At 40.3% G+C, this 20,248-nt stretch overlaps 1 protein-coding gene across 2 annotated transcripts in view; it reads left to right on the top strand.

Annotated features, from left to right (window-relative positions):
* The window catches only part of SLC11A2 (solute carrier family 11 member 2), a 142,463-nt gene that overhangs the window by 92,824 nt on the left and 29,391 nt on the right, over nt 1-20,248 (top strand). For both annotated transcript variants that reach the window (XM_089692828.1, XM_089692835.1), the window contains exons 13-15: nt 6,350-6,499; nt 11,110-11,183; nt 12,101-12,254. In XM_089692828.1, the coding sequence (XP_089548954.1) occupies nt 6,350-6,499; nt 11,110-11,183; nt 12,101-12,254 (378 nt within the window). The remainder of the gene's footprint in view (nt 1-6,349; nt 6,500-11,109; nt 11,184-12,100; nt 12,255-20,248) is intronic.

Genomic DNA, 20,248 nt, shown 5'->3' with positions numbered 1-20,248 from the left:
TAACGCTTAAAAGGAGATCGCACACTTAACGTGGACCCATAAATTAATACGGGTCAACCAAGCATGGTAATTCCAAAAAGATGCTTTATATGGCAGCAGAGAGCGGATGACAGGCACCCTTTCAATGACAGTAAAAATGGGACTCTTCTCAGCTTAACGCCACATATAGAAAGAACAGAGGACATCTCCCATAGTGTAATACTGTTTTAATACCACATAAAATAATTCTAGAGTGTCACTCACATAATAGAAGCAGTAACATAGCGATTTGCAATTCAAAACTCCCGCTCCAGCCAGCAATGACGTCACTAGGCTCCGCTCCCACACACTACGCCACCAACCACGTGGCTTCGTCAGGTGTTAAAAAAAAAACCCCAGTGTGGGGGTGGAGCCTAGTGACATCATTGCCGGCTTTTTAGGGAACGGGAGTTTTGAATTGCAAATTGCTATATTACTGCTTCTATTATATAAATGACACTCTGTAATTATTTTATGTGGAATTAAAACAGTATTACACTATGGGAGATGTCCTCTGTTCTTTCTATATGTGGAGTTAAGCTGAGAAGAGTCCCATTTTTACTGTCATTGAAAGGGTGCCTGTCATAAGCTCTCTGCTGCCATATAAAGCATCTTTTTGGAATTATCATGCTTTGTTCACCTGTATTAATTTATGGGTCCACGGTAAGAGGTGAGCGGCCATCCATATATATTTTTAGGTGGAGGAACACTAAGTCAAGGTGGAGCACTGTGTTTTTTAAATACACTTTATTTATCCGGAGCACATCGTAGTGATTCTTCACCATTCAAGCACCTTATTTGATTTTCACCATTCACTTTATATGAAAGCACTTTATATTTATATTTTATATTTTGATTGAACTATCACGTTTCAATCTGTTTATAGACTATTATGTTTATATGAGTTAGCACAACACTATGTATGTTTTAAGTCCCATGTGTCATTTGCATTTAAAATTACTCAGCTGATTTTTACTGGTTGTATTGTTAGCTTTTCTGTGTATCTGTTTTAATCTTGGTAACCGTGTTGCTTCCAGGCAATTACAGTAAAATACTTACAGTGCATCCATAAAGTATTCAGACCCCCTTCACTTTTTTCAATTTTGTTATCTTGCAGCCTGATACTAAAGTTTTTTAAGTTCATTATTTTTCCCATTTATCTACACTTTTAATGACAAAGCGAAAACAGAATTTTAGAAATGTTTGCAAATTTATGAAGAAGAAAAAACTGAAATATCATATTGGCATACAGCGGGTAAAATAAGTATTGAACACGTCACCATTTCTATAGGTAAATATCTATTCTATAATAAAAATTCTTTGTAAAAGAAATATAACAGCAGAGAATCGGTCAAAGGTAAATATAATTCTAAAGGTGCTATTGACATGAAATGTTCACCAAATGTCGGTAACAACCCATGCAATCCATACACACAAAGAAACCAAAACAAATAAGTTCAGAAATTATGTTGTGTAATAAAATGCATTGAAACAGGGAAAAAGTATTGAACACATGAAGAAAGAGAGATGCAAAAAGGCATGGAAAGTCAAGACACCAGCTGTATTCTATCAGTAAGTAGAAAGCAATCCTGCCCCTTGTCAGTGCAAATTAATATCAGCTGGTTCAGTCTCAACTGATGGTCTATAACATGGTGTCTTATTACCAAGGTGTCACACAAGAAACATCTCATGATGGGTAAAAGCACAGAGTTCTCTCAAGACCTTCGCAACCTTATTGTTGAAAAAACATACTGATGGCATTGCTTACAAACGGATTTCTAAACTTCTGGATGTTCCAGTGAGCACTGTTGGGGCCATAATCTGGAAGTGGAAAGAACACCATATCACCATAAACCGGCTATGATGTGCTCCTGGCAAGATTTTTGGCAGAGGAGTGAAAAGAAATATCAGAAGAGTTGTCCAAGAGCCAAGGACCACTTGTGGAGAGCTTCATAAAGACCTAGAATTAGCAAGTACAATTCTTTCAAAGAAATCAATAAGTAAGACTCCATTGCTGAAGAAAAAGCATGTTGACACTTGTTTAAAGTTTGCTGCACAACATTTAGACAAGCCTGTGAAATACTGGGAGAATATAGTCTGGTCAGATGAGACCAAAATTGAACTCTTTGGATGCCATAATACACACCATGTTTGGAGGTCAAATGGCACTGCACATCTCCCAAAAGACTCCATACCAACAGTGAATTTTGGAGGTAGGAACATCATGGTGTTAGGTCAGCGTACGATACTGGCCAACTTCATGTCATTGAAGAAAAGGATGAATGGACATATGTACCAAGACATTCTTGATAAAAATCTGCTGCCATCTAACAGGATGATGAAGATGAAAGGAGGGTGGACATTTCAGCACGACAATGACCCCAAACAAAAAGCCAAGGAAACTCTCAACTGGTTTCAAAGAAATAAAATAAAGCTGCTAGAATGGCCCAGCCAATCACCTGACTTGAATCTAATTGAAAATCTATGGAAAGAACTAAAGATCAGAGCTCATAGAAGAGGTCCATAGAACCTTCAAGATTTGAAGACTGTGTAGAAGAATGGGCCAAAATCACACCTGAGCAATGCTTGCGACTAGTTTCTCCATACAGGAAGCGTCTTGAAGCTGTCATTACCAACAAAGGATTTTGTATGAAGTTTTAAATACATTTCAGTTAGCGTATTCAATACTTTTTTTCCTTGTGTCATTCCATTTTATTACACATAACTTAATTTCTGACCTTTTTTGTTTTGCTTTCTTTGTATGTATGGATTGCATGGGATGTTACCGATATGTGGTGAAAATTTCATGTCAATATCACCTTTAGAAATACACTCACCGGCCTCTTTTTATTAGGTACGCCTGTTCAATTGCTCGGTAACACAAATTGCTAATCAGCCAATCACATGGCAGCAACACAATGCATTTAGGCATCTAGACAAGTTCAAGTTCAAACTGAGCATCAGAATGGGGAAGAAAAAGAAAGGGATTTAAGTGACTTTGAACATGGCATGGTTGTTGGTGCCAGATGGGCTGGCCTGAGTCTTTCAAAAACTGCTGATCTACTGGGATTTTCACACACAACCATCTCTCGGAATTACAGAGAACAGTCTGAAAAGGAGAAAATATCCAGTGAGCAGCAGTTGTGTGGATGAAAATACCTTGTGGATGTCAGAGGTCAGAGGAGAAGGGGCAGACTGGTTTGAGATGATAGAAAGGCAGTAAAAAAACAGTAACTCATATAACCACTCATTACAACCAAGGTATGCAGAATACCATCTCTGAATGCACTACACGTGGAATCTTAAAGGAGATGGGTTACAGCAGCAGAAGACCGCACCAGGTGCCACTCCTGTCCAGCTAAGAACAGAAAGTGGATGCTACAGTTCGCACAGGCTCACCAAAATTGGACAATAGAAGATTGGAAAAACGTTGCCTGGTCTGAAGAGTCTTGATTTCAGCTGCGACATTCAGATGGTAGGGTCAGAATTTGGCATAAACAACATGAAAGCATGGATCCATCCTGCCTTGTATGAACGGTTCAGGCTGGTGGTGGTGGTATAATGGTGTGGGGGATATTTTCTTGGCACACTTTGGGTCCTTTAATACTAACTGAGCATCATTTAAATGCCATGGCCTACCTGAGTATTGTTGCTGACCATGTCCATCCGTTTATGACTACAGTGTACTCATCTTCTGATGGCTACATCCATGTCACAAAGCTCAAATCATCTCAAACTGGTTTCTTGAACATGACAATTAGTTCACTGTACTCCAGTGGCCTCCACAGTCACCAGATCTCAATCCAATAGAGCACCTTTGGGATGTGGTGGAATGGGAGATTGGCATCATGAATGTGAAGCCGACAAATTTGCAGCAACTGTGTGATGCTATCATGTCAATATGGACCAAAATCTCTGAAGAATGTTTACAACACCTTGTTGAATCTATGCCACAAAGAGTTAAGGCGGTTTTGAAGGCAAAATGGGGTCCAACCTGGTACTAGCAAGGTGTGCCTAATAAAGTCGCTGGTGAGTGTATATTCACTGAGAAAAATGGTGAAATGTTCAGTACTTATTTTACCTGCTGTAAGTATTCAGACCCTTTGCAATAACAGGTGCCTCTAATTTCTCTTGATCATTGCTGAAATATTTATACACCTTTATTAGAGTCCATCTGTGGAAAGTAAATTGCTTGGACATGATTTGGAAAAGCACACACCTCTCTATAAAAGGCCTCAGAGCTGACAATGCATACCGTATCAGAGCAAAAGCAATGAGGTCAAAGGAACTGCCTGCAGAGCTCAGACACAGGATTATTGCAAGGCACAGATCTGGGGAAGGCTACAAAAAAATTTCTCCTGCACTTAAGGTTCCCAAGAGCACAGTGGCCTCCATAATTCTCAAATGGAAGAAGTTTGGCATAACCAAGACTCCTCCTCCAAGATATAGTCACCTGGCCAAACTAGAACCTGCTGGCATGTTTTGCACACTCCATAGACACCTCACTCTCAGGAAGCAACTTGTAGAAGACCAGTCATAGGAGAGGCTTATGGACCGCCACTGCTGCTGAGCTTTGGTGGGATTTGGGACGGCCACTGCAGCTTCACAGGTCTCAGGATTTGAAATCCCCACGGCTTTCTTTCCTCTCACTTCAGGGATGACAGTACGGCTTTTGATTGGTCAGCACCATCACGATGTTGAGCAGTCAGAAGCCATCTAACCTGTACTGTCATCCCTGCAAGAAGAGGAGAGAAAACCGCAGGGATTTCAAATTCCCAGGCCTGTGAAGTAGCTTTCTCTCCTCTCTTTGCAGGGAAGACAAAACGGGCTAGGTGGCTTCTGATTGGTCAGCACCAATAAGTTAGTCAAAAGCCATACTGTCATCCCTGCACTGAAAGGAGAGAAAGCCATAGGGATTTCAAATCCCTAGCTGGGTTTGGTGCAGGGAGGCTTGCCGCAAGCCTGGGTTCACATAGGAGCAGTGGGGAAACCGCATGCGATTTGGAAAGGAATCACACCCCATTCCTGTTCAAATGGCATGCTATTTTTTGTGGTACAGTTTGCATACATACATTTTGTATTGGCGCAAATCGCAACACAAAGTATCTGATTCAGGGATTCGGGTCATTTTCCCGAGTACAAGTACTCATGAAAATACTCGGTATCGGTGCATCCCTACTATCTAGTTGTCTGATATGAAGTAAGCTATTTTGTCCATACACTAGCAGGAAGATGGCAGTACATACTGTTATTGTGGACCATGTTTTGTCACTGCGGAAGCAACTCGCAGCAAAAATGCCATTCTTAATTGCACGCCATGCATTGAAAACTGCAGCACATTTTTTTGTGCTGAGAAGGGATAGCATGATGCAGTTTTCCTGCAGCTGCCATTTTAAAAACGGTGCAGGGACCTTCTTCTGCTTTTCCTGCAGTTGCAGCAACCCATTCAAATGCATGGGCTGCTGTGCCCATGTAAATTTGGCCACAAGGAGACCGATATTTTGTGAACCTAGCCTTAAGAACAATCGAGCAGGAATATTCTGCAGGATATTAATGGTGGGGAACATGACAACTCCATGGAGTTGAGTGTTTATGGGGGTTGTATATTGCACTCCAACATATAGTTCTATAGGTACCTCTGGTCCCAAGTCTTAGTCTGCATTGAAAAAGCAACACAGGTTTTCTGGGGTGTGGTCCTCACACAGCCATTGTTTCTTCTGATTAATATTTTATAGACATAAGTATACAAACCTCTTTAAATCAGACAGGCTTATTAGTAGGTAATGAAGATGAGCACTCCCAATAATCCTGTTTAGGATATGTATAGATGTGCTACACCAAACATTTGGACTCTGGTGGAAAATCAAAATGTCTTCTCACTACTAGGTGGAGACTGCATGTTGAGCTAGTAAGACATCTCTTTTTCTGAACACCTGTCAGTAGTTCCCAGCTTAGTACCTGTGTATTGCTCTTGAATGCTAATAATGCTGTGTTTATTAATATTACTGTAACCGTTGGTGGGTATACCTTCCCTAATTCCAGTTTAAGGCAATTGTACATTATTACAGCTGGGCTCTGTATACTGGCCTACTGTTGGGTTGGAGAGAACACTTTGTAATATAACATGTGTTCAATTGGATTTGCATATGTGTTCAAAGATCACTGATCTGTAGATAGATGTGCACAAGAAAGCACAACTGTTAAGTGGTATAAGTGGTATAAAAGACGTAAATTACACATGAGGCACCAAAGGACACTGCCATTGTGTGCTTTGGGTTCTAGCCATATTAGTCACCAGTATAGTTTAACTATTTTATTTTTTATTTTACAGGGCTTTCTTAATCTAAAGTGGTCCAGGTTTGCTCGAGTGGTCCTTACCCGATCTATCGCTATTACTCCCACTCTTCTGGTGTCCATTTTCCAGGATGTTCAGCACCTCACTGGCATGAATGATTTCCTCAATGTGCTTCAAAGCCTACAGGTCAGTTGCTTCAGTTACATGAACACGTATGTAATCAAAAAAGCTCACGAGCAATAAATAAACTCTACCACATGCTAAAAACTAATGAAAACTAACAAAAGCAGCTCACACTACCCACATACTCCTAACATGTGCATCAATGCAAAACATAAAAAACAGTGCAGCCTTTCTTCAGATTAAATAAATTGGAACCCAAATATCACAAAAAGCATTAATAAAATTTTGCTGTGAACATCGGTCCATACAAGTGAACGTTAATTATTAGTGATATCTTCAACTTGAATAACTCAAAGCCATTATCTTCATATATCTAAATCCTCCACCATGGATCACCAGATGTGCCCTCACCTGGAGTATTTGACCTCACGTTAAGTTTGGTCAAAAAATGCATGCGTCCCTTGAATTGGACATGGACCGGCAGGTGTATCCCAGGTTAAGGTTCCTCCCCCAGAGTTGAACACTTCCTTTATCTATCCTCCTCCACTGTGTATATGATAAAAGGTAGGAAACACAGTAGTGCTTTATCCTTAAAAACATTAAGCTTTATTAAAATATGTAAATGGCCACTCATGCTGTAAAGGTTTTGGGAACAACAATGGGGTTCAGGGTAGGATTTCTGCTGCTGTTCCTAATTTTTTGAGAAATGAATTGCACATGCACGCCGGAAAATGATCACACTGACAACTGTGCAGTATAACCACGTCCTCATGTCTGTTTATTGCAGGGCGGTGCTTAATCTTTTATACATAGAAAACAATAGAGTATACGTCATTATTATGTAAATATGATCATAGTCTAAAAAGCACATTTTGGTTGGCTGAAATATAGAAAGAAGGAAAAAACTTGAAACCGTTATCTCTTCACTCCCTCACATATTCAAGGCCGTAACTGCAAGATCCTCACGGCTCGACGGGAGGGGTTGAGAACATTGCTGAACAATCAAGTTAAGGAGGACTGCAAAGCCCAGCAGACAAAATATAAACGCACAACACATATATTTAGAAATATAAAAAAGTATAAAAGTAAATATGTATAAAATGTATATATATTCAGGAGGAAACCGAATAGATATTTTACCAAATCCATCACAACACTTTTGAAGTGCTGTATCGCAACAGATGTATAGCGCTTTTTATAAAACAAAATAGTACTGTGAAACCAGAATACAGAGAACTCCTTCACTCATCTGAAATGACAGTCCATAGATCGGTATGTGAACAGTGTCGTTACATCATGAAGCCCCTCCCCTACGCATTTGCGCCACAGGGTCACGTGTATTTTTATGTTTTGCTTCAGTTATATGACTGGCCATCCTGTAGCCAGATTGGCCTCAACCACTTTTTTTGCTCAGTGCTGTCTTTTCAGATCTCTTATTATTAAATGCATTTTTGACTTCAGATGAAGCCTAGCTATGAAAGATCTTACTGTTTTTAGCAAAATAGAAGGGTAATGTGCACAATCCCTCAATTACTGGTACTTATTAATTATTTTTGTTTAGTCTACCAAAGCTGAACTTCAGGCTAGTGCACAGGTGAAATACATATAAAGGAGATGTTTTGCCTACCAAAGAATTTTAATTTCTGTCCTTCCGGTTGTAAAAATTACACAGATCTGCCACGTCTAATTGATGAGGCCACCTAATCTTTCCCTGCTGCAGTTTCACTTTCATTTACAAGTCCCTTTCCCATCCAGCCTGTGACTGGACAGTGAAACAAGAAGCAAAATACTGAGAAGCTCATCTCTGCCACTCTTCTCTCTTCCTAACAAGGTGCTCTTTTCACTAATTGACCAATTGCCTGACTTAATTCTTCATAAACAAGGACTACTGTAAGATCACATATAATATAAAAAAAGATTGGTTCAGTTTGGTAGATTGTCATTTATTCCAATATGGTCTTTGTGATCACAAATATTGCTGCAATTCAAGGTACAAAGCAGTTCATGGGGCTAATGTGCCATTATCAATACAACTACCATGAGAGATTGTTTAGTATCTAGCTTCTAGTGTCTGCAGGTAATCTGTTGATTTGCAGATAGTATATAAATATCATTTGTAAATTGTGTATGCCAGGGCCACCTTTTTATGGCCAAATTTGGGGTGGGGGCAGTTTGCGGGTGAAGCACTGTTACAGGTCTGCACTCAACATGCATAAGGTGTTATATCCAAGAGCATCTCATAATAAATATGGATTAAATACGTATGTCAGAAAGTACATAACCTTTGTGTGTGGCTGTACACTGCTATTCACACTGTAATATGGTGTTGACATTAACCATCTTATTTCAGTGCTATGATTGAATGGTCTTACTTTAGTTTTATTGCGTTAGATCATATGAATGATTATATTGTAATTGGTCCACCTCTTCCAGTGTGTTCTGGTGTAAGCAAACATGTATAAGTTTAGCCTCCTGTGTGCTTTATTTGCACTTTTATTCTGCAGGCGGTATTGGTTGGCAGGTTGTACTTGTATGATGATATTAGTGTATTGAGAGGTTATAAACAAAAAAAGTTTATAATTCCAAATATATCATTACATCTCATCCATAATCCCATCATGATTATTTTTATTATTATTATTATTGTGCTCAAGTACGTATCCTTGCTTTACTACTTAGAGTCACTGACCTGGAACAAGCTTGCAGCTGTAGAACTGTGAAGAGTGAAGTGCTGCCCTGTATACCTGTTCCAAGTCAGTGAATCTTGAAATATCGAAGTCAGGTCAGAATGCTGGCCCTGGAGCGCACACCTTAACAAAATCAAGTCATATTGGCAACTGTAAAGAGGAAAGGATCGCCACTACTCCCAACCAGCCCAGGTGAATAAACAATATAGAGCAGTCTCAGCCTACATGTGTCCACCAGGCCACACACTCTGATGCTTTTCGCCTTGCCCACAGGACACTTAGTCATGGAGCCTATGACAAAGCCCTGGTGGGCAGGGCAAATACATCAGGGTGTGTGGCCTGGTGGACACATGTAGGCTGAGGCTGTTCTTTATCATTTATTCATCTGGGCTAGTCAGGAGTAGTAGCAATCATTTTCCTCTTTACACTTACTAGCCCTCTGGATTGGTCTTGGGACAAGCCTGAACCCTGTGTTCTGGGACACCTCTACTTTGAACAGTGCCAAAAGCAGTCTAACAGGTCATATTAGCAGCTCTAACATTACAGGCCTCATAGGTTCCCTTTAGTGCTTCTGTCAGTTGTCTATAGGAAGACTTTAACAGAACTTGTCAAGGCAGAAATATTGGAGCTGACTTATTTCGAAGAGGGAGACTCTAGGGCTTTTTTCCATCTTTTTTCAACACTAGTGACTCACTTTCCTTGAACAAATACTGCAGCCAGTGAAGTGTCTCAGTAGTGGTGACAACATGCTTTCCCACTGCCATTAGGGGAGATTTACTAAAACTGAAGAATGCAAAATGGTGCAGGCCTGTATAGAAACCAATCAGCTTCCAAGTTTTATTGTCAAAGCTGAACTGAACAAGCTGCAGTTAGAAGCTGATTTGCTACCATGCACAGCTGCACCAGATTCTGAGTACACTAGTTTAAGTTAATGATGCACCGATTTATCAGACGAAAATAGGGTTATCAGCGTTTTTCCTATAGGGGAAAATAAAAAAAAAAAAAAGTGCTGATAATATTGTGTACTACTATTTACATAGTTACATAGTTGGTCTGGCTGAAAAAAGACAAAAGTCCATCCAGTTAACCATAAAAAAAAAAAAAAAAATAACTAACTTCAATGCAAAATCGTGTCCCACTGACTTCAATGCTAAATTGCGTCCCATTGACTTCCATGCAAAAATGCCTCCATTTAAGTTTTTTAATTTTATATTTATTTCATGTCAAAATTTTGTGTGTTACTTTCAATAAGTTATTTTACATTACTGGATTGTATGTTTAAAATTCATATTAATTTAGATTAATTATATTATTTTAAAAGTCAAATATAATACAATTAAATAATACATTTTTTTTTTTTTTTTTAAAAACCGTCCATTTCGGTTTCGGTTTTCAGCCAAGTGCATCCTGAATTTTCGGTTTCGTTCCAGAATTTTCATTTTGGTGCACCACTAGTTTTAGTAAATCTTCCCCATTGTGTCAGAGACCCACTAAACTGAAATGTAACTTTTACTTCATCAAAATGTATTAAAGTGTAGATTGTTCCAGTACCTTGAAAATACTGAATGGAAGGTTTTCAGCTTTGTAAGTAAGTTTGTTTGCTCATATTGTTGACAGCTAAATGTTAATAAAAATTCTCCTGTTAAAAATAAACTGTCCTGCAGTGATAGGAGATAGAGAGTTGATAAATATCTTTCCCTTAATAAGAGAAGCCCATACGTATTTCCAACCTGCTTACTCTTGTGCATTAAAAATCTATTTCTCTTTAACAACATGGTGCTCTACATTTCATGGCTGCGTCAGGGGAAAACACAGAGCAAAACATGGGGCACAACAGCAATACAAAATTCATATGCAGGATCTAACCCTTCCCCACTTTGTCCAAAGTAAATAACAATTTGGCTGGGCTTAGGCTTTAACAGTTATAGCCATTGTGTGCAGTGCTGATACTGTAGGAACAGTGATTATTCCTCTTTCATGTTTTAGCTACCGTTTGCTCTGATCCCAGTGCTAACATTCACCAGCCTGAGGCCTGTAATGAACGACTTTGCAAATGGACTGTAAGTATATAAACACAAAGTACTGTATGTCCTTTTTTATGTTTGTGGCAACATTTTTCCCTTTTCATTTTTTTCCCTAAACCCTGACGTATAATGTATATTTTACTTTTACCCAAAACTTACTTGTTGAATTTTATTTGCTTATAAAATATCTGTAGATATTTTCTGTATCTTAAAGAAACCCATTTGCTGTGTGAAAAATAGCTAGAATCACTATGAAACAAGATAAATAATACTCACCTGTCCGCCATCAGCGACTCTAATCTTTGCTCTCCATTCCAGAGCCATGGCCATTGCTGCTCTTGAACACATCCAGGTGTAGCAGATGTCATGGCTCTATCTGTGTGCTGTGGCTTCTTCCACTGCCCACTTTGGCACTAATGGACACAGTAGTGAAATAGTTGCTTGCTGGTGGATCCACAGGGTCTAGCGTGTCGGGTACCAAAGCTCAGGAAGAGAGAACAAAAATTTAAGTTGCTACCACTGGATGGGTCAGTAAATTTTTTTTGCAAGATGTTCCTTGCCATATTTAGTGGCGTAGTAACAGGCTCACTTTAACTTGTTTTAACTTGATTCATTCCATTCCTTAGTCTTTCTTTTAGCAGCTTTAAAGCAGGCATGTTATTATAATGCTACAGGCAGTAATCTGCTCTGAACAATGGTTTGCTCTTTGCCTTTCTGTCACGTTAATGCTCAGAGTGGCCATAGTAGAAGAAGATTTACATACCTTTCCTTTCCAGGCAAATTATATTCTCCTTCCTGCCACATCTGTGTGCCAGCCTTTTTCTATGTATAGGCCTGTAATGCTAGCCTCTAAAATAAAATAAGTTATGTTTCATTGTAAGCTTTTGATGCAACGTAAGTGAATTTATTTTATATAAGCAGTTATTTTATCAGTCTATTCTTTAACATCACAGGGGTTGGAAGATAGCTGGTGGCATCCTCATCCTTCTCATATGCTGCATAAACATGTACTTTGTAGTCATATACGTGTCGGCCCTTGGAAACATTGGACTGTATGTTGGAGCAGCAATTTTGTCCATTGTATATCTCTGTTTCGTGACATATTTGGTGAGTATGTTTGCAATATCTTATCAGACATCGAACAGGGAGAGAATTATGAATTTCCGCTATCAATGCAAAACAAAAATGCAGCCTTTCCTTTTTATCTAACATTTTCCTTGGGGACAGTGCCCTCTAACATCCTGCACGTGTCATCAGAGAAATCAGTAGAATGCTATTGCTAACTTAAACCTGAGAATACTAGTTGCTTGACTGTCATATATATTGTGAGGTGGGACCTGCAACCCTCATCAGCATTAGATGCCTGGGTTTGTGAGTATACAAAGTCTTGCCTCACTTTGACACTTTTTGTTGTCTGCATTGTGGTACAATATTATTATTATTATACAGGATTTATATAGCAAATATACAAAGGTGCAGCACTAATATTGATCTATGTGAACAAAACAAACGTGAACTAATAACCAATATCATAAATAATAAATGAAGTCCAAAGGAAAAAAGTGCAATGTCCAGCAATAATGTGTGAATCAATGGTGATCAACGATGTGAAGTGACATCTATGACAATCCTCCACCACTATGCACTCACCAGAAGCAAGAAATAAACAGGCTCTGTGCAGGAATCCCTCCAAGAGATGTATCCTTTCCACTGCAGGAAATCTATATATAGCCAAATGACATTCACTGCGACTGGGCTCTATATGGGCATCCTTGAAATGGACTTCCCCTGCATCGGTCGGCGATCGAGCCAAATGTGGTAGTGATATAAAGAATGACAGAGCTCTGCTTCACTCACAGCCTGACAGTCACACTCCAATGATGTCACCCGCACACGGCGACCCAGAGCAGTCTAAAACTTTACATGGGGATGCTGGGATTGTCCTGTGTGCTCAGTCAGCTCAGCTCAGTATTCCCATCCCATCCTATGGGATACATATACAACAATACTATTTGATGCAAGAAGAAACAGAGGGCCCTGCTCGTTAGAGCTTACAATCTAGGAGGAAGGCTTTAGTGATACAAAAAAGGTAATAGCTGTGGAAGATGAGCTGATGGAGGAAATAAAAGGCAGTTTACTAGTTATAAGCAGGATGGGCTTCTAACTAGTAAAAGTTTAAAGAGAATGGTTTTCAGGGATCGTCTAAAGGTGGATAGATTAGGAGATAGTTTGACAGATTGGGGTAGGGAGTTCCATAGGATGGGAGAAGCTTGGGAGAATTCTTGGAGGCGGGCATGGGAGGAGGTGACACAGGAACTAGAGAGCAGAAGGTCTTGGGAGGATCAAAGAGAGCGGTTTGGTAGATATTTTGAGGCCAGGTTAGTGATGTAGCTGGGGGAGAGTTGTGGATGGCTTTGTAAGTTGTTAGTATTTTGAATTTTATTTGTTGGGCGAGTGGAAGCCAGGGGAGGGATTGGCAGAGAAGGGTAGCAGATACTGAACGATTGGCAAGGTGGATGAGCCTGGTAGCAATATTCATGATGGATTGGAGGGGGGATAGCCTATCTAAAGGTAAGCCAATGAGGAGGGAGTTGCAGTAGTCGAGGTGAGAGATAACCTGGGAGTGAATTAGGAGCTTTGTGGTATCATTGGTTAAAAAGGGGCGTATTCTGGAGATGTTGCGGAGGTATGATTTGGACAGGGATTGAATGTGGGCCGGAAAGGATAGTTCAGAATCCATGATTACCCCTAGCACTCTCGCATGCGGGGATGGGTTGATAGTGGTGCTAGTGATCCTTACCGAGAAATCAGGGGAAGAGGCACGTGGGGGAGGAAATATTATCAGCTTAGTTTTGGATAGATTGAGTTTTAGGAAGTGGTGTGACATCCAGTCTGATATGTCTGTTAGTAAATTGGTGATACATGAGGAAACTGATGGGGTGAGTTGAGTAGAGATAGATTTGTGTGTCATCAGCATAGAAATGGTAGTGGAAACCATGGGAAGCTATCAGCTGACCCAAGGAAGAGGTGTAGATCGAGAATAGGAGAGATCCAAGGACAGAACCTTGGGAGATCCCGACAGTAAGAGGAGTAGGAGAGGAGGAGGTTGAGTTGTAAGTGACACTGAAAGTGTGGTGAGATGGGTAAGATTCAAACCAATGGAGAGTACTTTTCAAGGAGACCAACTAAGTAGAGTTTTTTAAGGAGGAGGGGGTAGTCAACTGTGTTAAAGGCAGGGTAAAGGTCCAAGAGTAAGAGTACAGAATAGTGACCATTCAATTTAGAGGTTAGCAAGTTTGTGAGTTTTAGGAGAGCAGTTTCTGTGGAGTGTTGTGGGCGAAATCCAGACTGAATGGGATCAAGAAGGTTATTCTCAATAAGGTGTCAGCATAGCCAGTTGTAGACTAGTAGTTCAAAGGCGTTTGGAAGCAAGAGGGAGTAAGGAGACAGGATTTAGGTTGCTAAGATTAGTGGGGTCCAGTAAGGCCTTTTTAAGTATGGGGGTGACTAGCGCATGTTTTAGAGAGTTGGGGAAGATGCCAGTAGAAAGGGAGAGATTGAAAATATGAGTTAGAGAGTGAAGGATAGAGCCAGAGGGTGACCTTAGAAGTTGCGAGGGAATAGGGTCCAGGGGACAGATGATTAGGTGGGCTTTAGAAAAAAGCTTACCAACCTCCTCTATAGTAGCTGGGTTAAACAAGGGAAGTATAGATTGTGGGGGTGGACAAAGAGTGTAGGGTGAGGGAGATATCTGTACAGTAGAGATCTCGTCACGAATTGTATCAATCTTATTTTTGAAGTGATTAGTGATCTCCTGGGCAAAGAGTGAGTGAGTGGAGGTAAAGAAGGACGAAGTAGAGAGTTAAAGGTAGAAAAGAGTTGACAAGGGATTGCTTGAGAGGGTGTTAATGAGAGTGATAAAATAGGTCTGTTTGGCAGTGTGGAGACAGGAGTTGTATTTTTGAAGGGCAGATTTATATTGGTCGAAGTCTTGCTGGGTCTTAGTCTTACTCCATAAAAGCTCCAGAGCATGGCTACGTTTTTTTGAGGCATCTGGTATTGTCTGTTTGCCAGGGTTGTAGCGGTCGGGGCCTAATTCTGTGCCTGTAGGCCCATATCCTTTCCGTCCACTAGGCCTGGGAGAGTGAGTCAAGAGGAGACCACCATGGGAGAGGGCAGCAGGAGAGGGAAAGTCAGATTCATGAAGCCAGGTTTCTGTAATTGCTGGCAGGTTAAAGGAGTTTGTGATAAAAAGGTCATGGACAGAGGTGAGTTTTACAGTTTGTATACAAAGTCTTGCCTCACTTTGACACTTTTTGTTTCCTGCATTGTGGTGCAATATGTTGTCTCATTGACGTACAGAGCAGTGGCTGTTGCCATGGATGACCTGAGCCCATGCTTTCTTCCCGGTTCTGGGGGTGTTTACCTGGTATTCCTGCACAGAATCGATGGCTGCAATCTAGAACTTGGGACCTCCTATTATTGGGTTGTTCTCATCCTGGACTTCTTTAGCTCCATCATTGAGGCCAAAGCCGCCCTTGTGTCCACAAAGGACCTTTGTGTCCACTTTGCACTGTTTGTGCCCAGTTATTAGAGCAGTCTGCTCTCAGAGGCTCTAAGCGCAGTCCTGCACCATCCCCAGCAGAGTCTACCTCTAGTTATTCATCTATGAGGACTGTAAAAACCCTGTAGCATCCTTGGTCCCTTTTAGATAATGTGGTGGAGCTTTTCCCATTTAAAGTGGAACTAAACTCATTAATATAACTGTTCCCTGGAACCGTTACATTCAAGGAATGCCTGGAATGCTAACTGTCACAGTTGTTTGTACTCTTATTCGAACTGTAAAGGAGCTTTAGCTGTGAGGACCTGTTGCAAGCATACAAGCTTTGACCTGTGTAGGTATGCATGTGCCATACCTAGACAAACCCTGTGGAAGCTGAAAAAGACCATATGATCTAATTCTCCACAGCAAAAAATCTTTAAGATTGGAAATTTTTCCTTTTAGTCTGCGTTTCCATCTGCCAGTTCTGGCGAAAACATAAGCAGTACATTGATACATTCCCGCTGCCAACTCGTACAGAGACAAAGCCACTGCAACTCCCTTGGGGATCCGTTCACTAGAAATGGAGGATTACAGGCGCAAGGGGGGTTATGACTAAAAAAGGCCCAATAGCATGCATTCCGCAGACTGCCTACAGAAAACCCCTAGCACCACTAACTGTGATAGCTGTTTCCGTGCCCTTGAACAATGTCCTATTGTGATTCTCTGCCAGTATGTCTGAATTCTTTAGAAAACCTTTGACGCTTATAGAACCTTTTGTTTCCAAAGGCAAAAACGCGTTCTCTTTCTTCCCTCTTAAGATATGGAGGAAAGTATTGAGAACATTGCTTTTGTAGCAGAGGCAATGTATATTCCTTCCTCTGATTCTTAGGCGGTACAAGCTATGGCCCTACACCAAATGCTTTCCACAGTGTACACACTAATTGATGTGCTTAACATCATTTTTACCCAAAATGATAGCACCTGATTCTCCACAACCAAAACAGATTACTGCAAGTACGAAGAGACTGACTAAATCTAAACAGACTTTTCCCATACATGTACAGATTGGTTGTGCACTTTGAGGGCTGGCTCAGCTCTGAAAAGGCGTATATTCCTCCTAAGCATTTTTGCTTATCTTTATGCTACGCAAAACACATTTTAACCACTTCCCACCCAGCCATTGTAGATAAATGACTGGGTAGGACAAGCACCGTTCTGACAGGATGTACCCGCACGTCCTCTCAAAACCTGGGCAAGTGCACGGCCTCTGGGCCATGCAGCAGCGTGATCCTATGATGGCTGTGTCCTTCATACACATCGCATCATAGATCGGGATATGGGCTCTCATATTGGCCCTCCCGATCATGTGATGGCTGTGTCCAATCACAGCCATCACACAATGTAAACAGAGTCACGTGCCTCTGTATCTGCTCTCTCCCTGAGCTCAGTGAGAAGAGGGATAGAGGATCTCTGCATCCTGTCAGTTGTCTGTGTGTAGCTGCTGATTTTCCACACAGATCACACACCAGTAAACAGTGCACCAAGCACCATCTGTCCCTGTCCAAGTGCACATCAACAGGGTATCGGTGCACAAAAACATCTGTCACAGTGTACATGTGCCCCATCAACATCGGTCACAGTGTACCAGTACACACCAACATCTGCAATAGTGTTGCATTGCAACATCAACATCTGTCATTGTCCCTAATGGATCGTCAACATCTGTTGCTGTCCCCAGTGGACCATCAACATCTGTCGCTGTCCCCAGTGGACCATCAACATCTGTCAGTATACCAGTGTTCAGAAACATCTGTCAGTGTACAAGTGTGCAGAAACATCTGTCCGTGTACCAGTGTCCCATCAACATCTGTTGCAGTGTAGCAGAGCACACACGCCTCTGTCACAGTGTACCTGCGTACCATCAATGTCTGTCACAGTGTACCAATGCACATCAACATCTGTAGTGGTGTCCTGTTGCAACATCAACATCTGTTTTCCCTTGTTGACCATCAACATCTTTCGGTGTCCCCATGGGCCATCAACATCTGTCAGTGTACCAGTGTTCCATGAACATCTCTCATAGTGTACCAGTACACAAAAACATCTATCACAGTGTTGCTATGTGTAAAGTAAATAAATGAAAAAAAAATTTTTGTTTTCTTTCCACATTTTCCAAAACGTGTGGCAAAAAAATAGCATGTTCAAAAGACTCATTAGAAAATACATTGGGGTGTTTGCTTTCCAAAATGTGGTCATTTTGTGGGTCTTTTCATTGCCCTGGTGCTCCAGGGCCTTCAAAAGTGTGATAGGAAGCCCGGAAATTAGATGCGTAATTTATGCTCCTTGAAAGCCCAAAGGTGCTTCTTGGATTTAGGGCCCCTCTCTGTAGCTAGGCTGTGAAAAAAATCTCATACATTTGGTGTCCCTTTACTTGGGAGACATAGCAGAATGTGTTTTGGGGTGTAATTGTAAGTATGCCTTATCCATGTGTAAGAAATAAGTTGTTAAATTGACAATTTTGTGGGAAAAAAACACATTTAATTAAATTTTTTGTGGGAAAAGGTACAACTTCAAAAAATTTACCATACCTCATACTAAATCCTTCAGGATATTTACTTTATTAAAAAAACGGTCAATTTGGGGGGTATTTGTATTGTCCTAGCATTTAAGGACCCCATGAAATGAGATAGGCCATCAGTACATCAGGATTGATCAATTTTCATATACAGTGCTCAGCATAAATGAGTGCATCCCTTTTGAAAAGTAAGATTTTTATCATTATCTCAATGAACGCAAGAACAATTTCCAACATTTTGTTTTTTTTATAGAACATTTGTTTAGCTCATTACATGAAAGTAAGGCTAATAATATAACTTAGATTACAGAATCTTCAGTTTTACTCAAATAGTTGATGCAAAATGGAATATACCCCACAACAAAAACTACTACACCTAGTTTTTTGTATGACCTCCATGATTATAAAGACAGCACCAAGTCTTCTAGGCATGGAATGAACAAGTTGGCGACATATTGCAACATCTATCTTTTTCCATTCTCCAAGAACGACCTCTTTTAGAGCCTGGATGCTGGATGGAGAGTGATGCTCAACTTGTCTCTTCAGAATTCCCCAAAAGTTTTTGATTGGGTTCAGGAGACATACTTCGCCACTGGATCACTTTCCCCCTGTTCTTCAGAAATGCAACAGTGGCCTTAGATGGTACATTCTAGGTGGACTTTTTTGTGCATGGGCTTTAGAAGAGGCTTCCTTTGTGGATGACATCCATGCATGCCATTCCTCTGCAGTGTACGCTGTATTGTGTTACGGGAAACAATCACCTCAGTTTGACTTTCTACTCCTTTAGCTAACTGCAGTGAACTTGCATGATTCTCATCGGAAGACACTCCTGCCAAGGTGTTAACTTCTGTGGACGGCCTGGATGTCTCTGTGAGATGGTTCCATCTTTGTTAAATTTCTGAATAATTATTGCTACAATATTTTAACTGATCAGTAAAGCTTTGCTGATCTTCTCGTAGCCTTCACCTTTCTTGTGTAAAGAAATAATTTTCTTTCTCAGACCTTGTGACATTTCTCTTCTATGTGGTGCCATTGCTGACAGCATGAAATGGGAAGGGGTTTTCTTTAAGTAACACCCTTTTATATTCAATTGTCCTCTGGATACCTGTTTAATGAATAATTTGACTCGCCTATAGTTGAAATCTTGTTAATTAGGATTTGGTTGTCTAAAATTTTAGCTTTAATCCTAAGACTTTCATTGGGGTGTATTCATTTTTGCAAGATGGTCTTGAATGAATTTGTTAGGAAAAATACTTTTTTGTGTGTGCAAATTAACAAATCTTGTTTGCAATCAACGGCCCTCATTTGTGGCAGTATGTTGTAGTATAGTGCCCCATAGAAAATGTTGATTCTGAAAGGAAAGTAAAGGTTTTCCGACAACCCTGTTGGGGTGTCCTCATGTAAGCTGTATAAGTACCATAGCTTGTAGACTCTATAACAAAAAAGAAATGTAGCAGATTAAATTTTGGTCTAAATTTATGAACAATTATGTATTGCTAAATTTTATAACAAAAACTAAAAATAAGGCATTTTTTTCAAAATTGTTTTTTTTTTGTTTATATAGCAAAAAGCAAAAAAAAAAAACCTGTGGTGATTAAATATGACCAAAATAAAGCTATATTTCTCTAAAAATAATTATACAAATTTAATTTGGGTGCAGTGTTGAATGACTGGGTAACTGTCATTCAAAGTGTGAAAGCGTTGAAAGCTGAAAATTAGCCTGAGCAGGAAGGGGGTGAAAGTGTCCAGTATTGAGCTGGTTAAAAAGAAACAGTCTGTTCCAGTATTGGATCCTGCCCTTTCAATTCTCAATAAACACTCTGCAGTTTCTATTGAAGATGTTCCCCTATCTAAAGGATTTTTTTAATAGGAGGTGATGCCCTTTTAAAGGCCTTATTAAATTTTGCAGGTCCAGCTTTGTTGCCAAGTCTGTTTGCCAACTGGTCGAAATGAATGAACAGAGACCAGGAACCAGTCTTTGGA

The sequence above is a fragment of the Staurois parvus genome, unplaced genomic scaffold (assembly GCF_062004578.1).
Source record: "Staurois parvus isolate SC_StPar_1 unplaced genomic scaffold, SC_StPar_1.0 ptg000023l, whole genome shotgun sequence".
Classification (NCBI taxonomy): domain Eukaryota; kingdom Metazoa; phylum Chordata; class Amphibia; order Anura; family Ranidae; genus Staurois; species Staurois parvus.
Note: the sequence above shows the minus strand (reverse complement) of the source record. Positions and strands in the feature narration are given on the sequence as shown.